The sequence below is a fragment of the Antrostomus carolinensis genome, unplaced genomic scaffold (genome assembly GCF_000700745.2).
Source record: "Antrostomus carolinensis isolate BGI_N321 unplaced genomic scaffold, ASM70074v2 scaffold13927, whole genome shotgun sequence".
NCBI classification, from domain to species: domain Eukaryota; kingdom Metazoa; phylum Chordata; class Aves; order Caprimulgiformes; family Caprimulgidae; genus Antrostomus; species Antrostomus carolinensis.
Window position 1 is genome coordinate 381 of NW_010326708.1, and position 9037 is coordinate 9417.

Below are 9037 nucleotides of genomic sequence, written 5' to 3' on the forward strand. Positions count from 1 at the left end.
GGTTTGCGGAGTCCTGCCCCTGCAAGCCTCCATGTTGTACCTTATTTCCAGCCGTACCTCCTCCCCCGGTTCAGGGGATGATCTTCCCCAAGTGACCCACTTTGCCTTAGACTTTTGTTGCTGTGCCAAGACACAGGCAGATCCTTCTCCAGAAGATGTCTCCGGAGGGATGGAGGCATCCTGTGCCTCTTTCCCAAGTTTTTGTCCCCAGAGGTTTGGTGTTTCTCTGGTTGAAAAGCATTTTTGTGGATAGGCTACAGGTAGATAGGTGTATACTTTTTGAGAAGCAGCATAGGTCTTTTGTAACATTATAGAATACACTTGTTTTTCTTTGTGTTTTAGAAGTAAACAAAACTTTTGTGTAGTGCACATGCTTAATTTCACTTACAGACTCTTTCTCTACATTGCCTCCTTGTACTGAACTACTATTAATTTTATTGCCTGTGCATGAGTTGAATTCACTGATTGGTGTCTAATCATGCTTAGAAAAAAAAAAAAGCCTCTGTAAATAGCTATGAGAATTAATTTGACAGCAACTGTGAGGAAAGATAATAAACTTCCAACTGTAGTTGGAGTAATGATTCAGCATAGATTTAACAAGAAATACACCCCCAAACTCTGGGAAGCAGTGTGTAGGTTTCTACAACAGTCAAAAGCACTTGGTCACACTGGATCTGAGTTTAGAGGCTGGGAGTTGCCTGAGAAGGATGCAGAGGGATTAAGGCTCCTGGGTTTGATCTGGGAAGAAGCGAAGAAGAGAAGGAGCTAGGTTGAGTGCAAGCAGGAATATTAAGAGAGACCCCTGTGTTTTAATCATGTGCTGCTTGTGGTTGCTTGGAGGTGAATCCAAAAGATGTAACAGTGTCTTCACCTACCAGGAGCCTACCTGGAGTTGGAGTTCCTGGCACTTCTGGACATCAGGTGATAAAAGGCTCCTTTTGCACAGGGATGCCAACAACTTAAGGGAGTACTGGAAAAAATGTCCCCTCGTAACACTTCTCTTGGAGATATGCTAGAGAGGTTTACCTCTGCCACGGGGGTCTGATCTGGAAAAGCCTTACGCACTGCGAGCAGTTTTGCACTGAAGCTGCGGGGCCAGGGAAAATGTGAAGTACATTCCCTGGGTGTTGCAGGAAGAAGGCTGGACTAGCTAAGGATAAAGGAGACCTCACCTTTTTTTCTCTATTGGTATGGGAAATATCAGGATTTATGGTGGAGAAAAGTGAGTAGGCAAGTACACGAGGAGCCCCTGAAGGTGGCTGCAGAGTGTTCCTGGATGTGTACAGCAGCCTGTGCCGGCCAGTCTGCCTCCCACCACCACCATCCCACCCTCCCCGGCAGTGGGTATTGCTGACAGCAATTGTAGTGGCAGCTTGCAAGGACTGGACAGAAAAGTGAGATGTCTTAATGAAAAGTCCTGTAGGAAGGAAAAACACTCTGGCAGATAAACATTTTTTTTTCTAAAGTCAGTATTACTGAACTTGTTTTTTTCTCCCTTTTTTTGTGTTGTGATTTAATTAGGGACCTTTGTCTTCATGATGGGAGCAAACATCCCCCCAGCTGTTAGGATCCAGGCTTCTTCCAGCGTGAGGATTTGTCAAGGCTGAGAGACTCCGGATTAATCCATAAACCTCCTAAAACACACAGCTGCTTTTCTGCCTCCCCATCACAAGTGGTCTTGGAGCAGATACAAAAATGGCCTCGAGCCTCACGTGTGCTGGTGTTGTCTGGGCCTTCCTCTCCTTCCTCTGCGCTGCTGCCTCCTGCGTGGGCTTCTTCATGCCCTACTGGCTCTTGGGCTCTCAGCTGGAGAAGTCAGTTTCCTTTGGCACTTTCCGGAGGTGTTCCTACCCGGTGCGGGATGAGAGCCGCCAGACGACCGTGATGGTGGAGCAGTGCGGCCGCTACGCCTCCTTCCAGGCCATCCCGAGTGCCGAGTGGAGGATCTGCACGGTGGTGACGGGCCTGGGCTGCGGGCTGCTCCTCTTGGTGGCCCTGACGGCACTCATGGGCTGCTGCGTATCCGAGCTCATCTCCAGGACCGTGGGCAGGGTGGCAGGAGGCATCCAGTTCCTGGGGGGTAAGTGCTTATGTGGGGAGGGGATGGAGGTGTCTTCAGGCTGTAGGTTACATGTGTGGAGACTCCCCTGGTGCTTTATGGAGAGGAGGGTGAGTCAAACTTTCTGCTAGCAAGGGAGACCGCTTGGCTCCTTTGACAATTGAGCTGGTGGTCTGTACGCCTGAATGTGGCCCAAAGACTCAGGCACCTGTGGTCACTCCCTTGGACTTAAGTCCCTGCCTGGTTGCTGTGAGAGTTGCATGGCAAGTTGACTTCTGTGGGCCAGCATCTTTGAAGTGGTTCTGTGGGCTGTAGTTTCCAGCAGAGCTTAGCCAGGATGGAGGTACCTGGAGAAGCGTGGGGGTTGCAGAGCCCTATGTAGCATCATGGTTTTGCAGAGAAGAGTCTGTGTTATGTGGGAACAACCTCTCTTCTTTCTCCTTCCTACCCCCATCACCCACACAGCTCCCTCCACCTCTGCTCTCTACAGCTGTGTGGATTTGGCAACAGGTCTGTGGCCCAGGTTTGAAGCGGGGATTGTTTATCCCTGGTGGAGGTGGCCCACCATCTCCCAGAAGGAGCCTCACCGGGCTGTCTGACCCATGCTGCCTGCTGATGGTGCCGTGGGTTTGTTGAGTCTATGGGCTAGACAGTGTGTGGGAGAATTACTTCCCCTCCTTTTTTTAGCTTGTAATTGTATGGAGTATTTGTAACTGTGGAGTATTTGAATGGTATGAGGCAATAAACAGGATCCTCGAGTGTGTTTTTTATAGGGCAGTTTTCCCAGTAAATCATCACTCTCTTGTCATTGATGACATGCGGCTCAGTGGCACTCACTTTCACCTGCTGCAAGAGTTCCACCGCCCACATGCACTCACCTCCATAAAGGGACATGTTTCCACGAGCTTTCGGTGCTGGGGCAGCACAGGCGCCAGCGTTTCAGGTGCCCTGCAGTGTCCAGTCCCAGCTAGGTGCTCCAGCTCATGCCACAGAGGAGCAGGCTGCAGTGGGACCCTCACCTCTCCCCTCCAAAAAGAAACTCGCCCTGCACAGGCAGTCCAGATACATCTCGAGTCTGCAGCCTTAATGAAGCATAAGACAAAAATTCCTATACTGTCCAGCTTGGGGAGGACATCCGAGGCAAGGAAAGGGCCCCGTGGCAAGCCTCCAGCCCTGCGGTGTTGGTGTAGCCCCTTCCTGGCCATGGGGAGCCCTGGCTCCAGCTTTTTGAATAGTTTCTGCACTTTAGAACAAGCCAACCCCGTTGCTTCACCCTTCCCTCAGCTTTGCGACCCACAGGCATTCCTTTGTTTAATCTGGCTGACAGTTTGAAAGTGCAGCAGCTGCTGGAGAGTTAACTCTGCTGGGAGCTGTGGCTTCTTGAAGCCTGCTCCATTATACAGTTCCAGCTGGGCAGCCAGGGGGTGGAGGAGATTTTCAGTTTGGTGACACTCTGCAAGCCCCCTCGATGTGCCTTTTTTTCACTTAGAGCCATCACAGGCTTGTGCCCCCACCCCTCTCTTTCCACCTCCTGACTCTGCTTGTCTGGTTTTAATTTGCATTTGGCCCCTTTCTTGCAGCTGTGCTGCCCTGTCTCCCCATCGAGCAGGACTGGCCGTGCCTGTGTCTGCTTACAGCCACCCCAGCAAACACTGCAGCTCCAGTGGTGGGTGGCTGGCCAGGGGGACACGGAAGGAACCCACCTCTCCCATGACACTGGTGTGGGCTGAAGATGTGCACCCTTCCTTGAGGTGGGTGGTGGCTCCTGTGCAAGGAGGTCAGAGGTCCCTTCAGTCCACACCATGGCCACCCCTGGCACTGGTCCCAGCTGAGCAGGCAGTGTCCCATCCTGCCTGGAAGGACGTGAGTGGGTAGTGCTTGTTCTCGGTAGGTGACAATTCAAAGAAATGTGAACTTGTGATATGAAACAAAAATTGCCAACAACTTTGCTTACAGTTCAGAAATTAGTTACACAGCAGGTCTAATTTTCCCCTCTACTGGCTTTTATGGTTGTCTCTCATTTCACTCTACTGCTGGAAGTGTGTAAGAAATTAACAAAGTGAGAACCCGTCATTTCTTAACTTGCTTAAAACTCAACTGTGGGGACATGAGGGAGAGGCCAGGTGGTGAAAGCCAATAATTTGGATGAACTGAAAGGACATATTAGGGTAGAGATCAGATCCTTACATCCTTAATCAGATCCTTAGCTGCTATAAATCAGTATAGCTTCATTGTTTAAATGACGTGACTACATTTATTCAGATGTCTAACTTAGGCACAATAATTATTAGGTTGTTTTATGTCAAGATAGCCACGAGCTGTTCACCTTTACTTACTAACTGGGAATGTCAGCCCTTTGTTCCCTGTACTACAGTTCTAGTATATAACTAAACCAGTTATATACCATGATCTGCGCTTTGAATATGGCTCAATGGCAGTACAGTGATTGTCATTTTAATTGGCCTCCACTTGGAGATCTAACCAAATAAAACCCTCACAAATACTTGTTTTTATTGAGGAAAATAATTCCCTCCTATCTTTATATGAAGAAAAAGCCTGAGGAAATAAGCAGCCCACTGAGTGATGCCACTAATTAATCGTCTATGTTAGGGCAAGGAGATGGCTAGGTGATTTCTCTTTCTGTTTCTTTTCATCTGAGTCACCTGCACCAACACCTTGCTGTAGCTCCAGTGGTGGAGGATGAGTGTTGGAATAAACCATATTTCTCTTGAAGTTAGAAACCAGCATAAAGACATGCTCAGTGTAGCTAGTTTATGGCTTTAGTGGTGCTCCGTTATCTAGGATCCAAGTAGTTTTCTCATTGTGATTTAAGAACATGGACTTGATGAGGAACTAAGCCGATTGACGATGGAGTATTATGGGAGGCCCATTATGAGTGGGTGAGATGTACAAGCCCCTGAAGCTGTGGTGAGCCAAAGCACTAAGGTTGCTAAAACTAACTTACTCCAACGCTGGAAGCATTTTTACTGCTGTGAAGAGGTGTCAGAGGGGTTTGCTTACCAGAGGTGGTGAGCAAACAGCCTGATCCTCTTCTAGCAGAGCAAAGGAGGAGTAACTCCAACTAGGTCAGTGGAATAACACCTGTATAAAAGTAGTGCAGCATTTAGCTTGCAGTAGCTAAACGGTGCCAAGGTTTTACAGCTGGGATTTCCCCAAGTTGTATGTGGCAACTCAGGGGAGTGAATTATTAATGAGTGCTTATACCATATGTCTGCTCTTCTCAGAAAAATTGAATGGCAGAACCTGCAAGAAACTGCAGATCCATACAGAGTCAGAATGGCTCTTTAGATATGGGTTGATCTTATGTGCTTAGTCTATATTTGTTATTTCAGATAATCCTGGTGGGAAGATTGCATCATAGAGTTTTCCTCCTGTTTGCAATTATGGGAACCACTTCCTTTCCCATGTATGGTCACGTGGCAGCTCTGTAGCCTCTACAGCAATTGCTTACATGAAAAACAATGCTATTTTTAGATTTTTCTAAGACAATTTGGTAGTGGACGACAAGAAGGAGCCACCACCCCAAGGCCGGCCATTTCTGCAGTGGCCGTCAGTGGTCTGCAGCCCACAGCTAGCAAACTGTTGCCTCAGTGTCTCAGAACATGCTTCATGGAAATTTCTGTTGGATTGTCTCGAAGAACTGAGGTGAAAGTTATGCTGTCTGTAACCTCTTGAGGGCACAGTTATGTAGATGGATACAGTCTTCACTTACAACAGTAAGTGCAGTGTTTCCAGCTGGTTTCCTTTGAATGTTTGGAAGACTGAGGCATACATAATGTAGCTAGAACAGATTGCAAGGATGTATCTTTGACTATAACTATTGAAGGCATGACAGCAGGAAGTGGAGTTTTAACAAATCTATGGCAAATTGGTGTCTGTAATTATTGATCTTCTTTTCATTGTGCTGTGGCAAGTCAATTCCACTTAAATGGAGAGACTAGAAATTTGCAGGTAGGTAGCTCAGATATGACACACTAATTTGGTGCATAGTTTCACTGTCTGAATGCAGAGCAATGATTTTAAGAACATAGCAATAATTCTAAGAACATAATGAACTTAAAGGTTAGCCAGTTTTATGAGAGGCAGTGGATCAAAAGACACGAGTATTGCAGGGATGGTCAATTTAAAGAGTGTTATGCTGGCAATGTGAAGCTTTTCATTAAAATGGTCAGTACGCAGGAATTATAGATGAAATCTGCACTAACTCACAGCTCCCTTTGGCTGTGTAGGACAGCTCAGCCAAGCTCAGAAGGGTATGAGTCCAAGGAAACAGAGCATGAAGCAACCTGCTGGCTTAGACACCTCCCTGAACCTGACACTTTGGCCGTGATTTGAAGTGGCTTGTGAGAAGTCAGCCCTCTCCATGATTACGGGGTAGCCATGTGGTTTGTACCACCATCCTTAGTACTGATCAGTCATTGATTGAACTCAATGCATGCACAAGTTTTGCTGCTCCCTTCAGTAATCGAGCAAAATTTTCAGCAGTGCCTTTTCTTTCTCTTATTATTTATCTATCTTATTTCCCTTGTGTCTCATGGGAGTGCTAAAACTCCTGGAACTATGGTCCTTGAATTGCTGGTTAGAAAATCTGGAAAGCTCTTGAACTGGGGAGGGGTGATGAAAGGAGCATTTGTTTTTTTGATAAAAAAGGAGGCACAGATCCTAACAACTTCTGATTTTGTCTCAGAATTTAAAAAAAAAAAAAAAGTGACCTTCTGGAAAAAGGAGATCTGCAAGTTGTTAGCATATTAATGGCTGAATCTTTCTTTTCAGGTGAGATGATCAAGGTTTAAAGTGTAGGTGGTAGAGGAGGGAAGAGCATTAAAGTCGTAGCACTGTGGGACCATGTAGAGAAGCTGTCCTTCAAAGAAAGTGCTTGGGGAAACAGTTAAAGAAGTAAGAGGGACTCTTTGGTGAGGTGGAGTCACTGAACCTAAGGGACAGTCATGTTTCAGGAAACATGGCTGGCAGTCAAAGGCAACCCATGCATCGAGGAGAATGAAGGCAATCTTGATTCTGAGACTGGTTAATAAAAAGCCATTAGGGACTTTGGTGAGGGTAGTTCCCGTTGACAACAGGGGCTAGAGACTCCTGCAAAAGGTTTGTGGAGCTGGAGGAAAGTAACTGCAGGCAGTGACCAGTAACTATTATTTTGTCTGACAGCTGAAGTGAGAGTCTCTGCTTTCTGCCTGGAAGACTTAAGGTCAGGATCATTTTCTGCCTATAGGGAGAAAATGTAACTGAGAAGAGCCTTCCGGGTTTCAGGGAAGATCTGAGATGAGGCTTGCAGGAAGGAAATGTCTGCCTCAGACTCCTCTGCAGTTCTCCCCATTGACCTCACCTATTCATATTCTTCCCAACCAACCCTGAAATTTGTACCTGAAAAAAGCCCTGGTACAAAACCATGCAAAAACAGCCTTTTAGTTCTTCCATCCTCTTTAGCCTAAACTGTTTTTCAAAACTGTAACTTTTGGGTAGAGGCTGGGGAAGGACATCTGCTTCTGTCCAACACCAAGCACTCTCCTTCACCTGCAAGTCAGCTTCTCAGGGCTGTTTTGCTACATCTTCCTCTCTCTTTCCTCTTGTCAGATGCAAAGCTTCAGCAACTTTGCTGGCTCCTGTAGCCATGTGACAGGGCAATCCTCATCCTAGACAAAGACAAGCTGCAGGCTAGGTATTAATCCAATGTATACATGCACATACAAAGACACTGCAAGAGGGGCATACGAAAGGAACAGACACATCACCAGGAGGTAACAGAGGAAGAGCAAACAAGAAACATGGCACTGCTAAATGTTGCCAGTGAGTGACTGCATGTCATACCACTCATAGGTTCAGCAATAGTAAAGTCAGGAAAGAACACGGTCACTACTCTGAGGTCTGCCGTAGCACAGGTCATACGACAGCCTTCATATAATTTTGGTTTGAACAAGAGTATATCTCTGAGAAAAAAAGAAAATTATAATTTGAATTTAATTACTTCCAGAAAAACAGGATCTTCATAAGTTGTTCTAGTGGTAAATTACTCTGCTTTTCTTCCAGCTCATTAATGCAAATATTAAAAATGTAGCACCAAGAATACATCTTTGCAAAATTACATTTTCTTGAGGATCATTATATTGTTTGTTTGTTTTTTTCCCTTAAGATCCAAGAGTTATCTTGCTTTTAATCCATTTAAGCTGTGCTATGTTGTGGTTTCTTTACCAAAACAACCCGTATAGAAGCTGCTTCACAGCTGCTATATTTCACACCAGTCATCTCTCCAGTTTTCTATGGGCATCCACCAAAAGATTAAGTGCAGTGCATAGGTTTGCAGCTTCATCCCTTTTCAGCTTGACTTTGACTTGCTGAACTGCATTGTGTGACTACTAGTGCCGATGTTCAGTATCTGCTTCCCAGCACTACAAGGTGCCTTTACATACTGTGATACAGCACAGAGTTGAATTCTTGTATTTGGGTTTGGAGTCCAGATGAGTAAGGCAGGGAAATGCTATTGTTTGGGAAGACGTTCAGAACCAGGGAATTTAGATAGTAATCTTTAACAGATTTTGTAGCGTGTGCTTTATTGAAGATTAGCCATCTCCCTCTCTGCTGTATTCAGACAGGAGTTTAAATATAAGACAAATTCAGGACTGAAGCTGAACTGATGCAATATACGTCTTCTTGGTTTATAAATGTAATTACTTACATTCCTACTAAGATTCGGATGTAGCCTGTATTGCTTGACTCTTTCCTCTATGGATGGGCCACCAAATCTGACTGGAGGAGAATCAAAGTTAGCAGGTACTTACCTGCAATAGGTCACAAGAAGGTACAGACTTAGATTCTGCATATTTTTAAGAGAGGATCCCATTTCCCATGGCATCATTGACCTGGCTCGCAGAAGTCCCTACTGCAGCCCTGTGACAGATCTAACAGCACAGCTTTTTGTGCGATGGGTCCCTAAGGAGTCCTGCT

At 45.9% G+C, this 9037-nt stretch overlaps 1 protein-coding gene across 1 annotated transcript; it reads left to right on the plus strand.

Moving 5' to 3' along the window:
- Positions 1 to 1552: 1552 nt before the first annotated feature.
- Positions 1553 to 2080, plus strand: LHFPL6 (LHFPL tetraspan subfamily member 6; the record flags this gene model as incomplete). Its single annotated transcript, XM_010171677.1, has 1 exon — positions 1553 to 2080. A coding segment is annotated over exon 1 (385 nt), but the record flags the coding sequence as incomplete, so codon positions are not given.
- Between the last annotated feature and the right edge of the window lie 6957 nt (positions 2081 to 9037).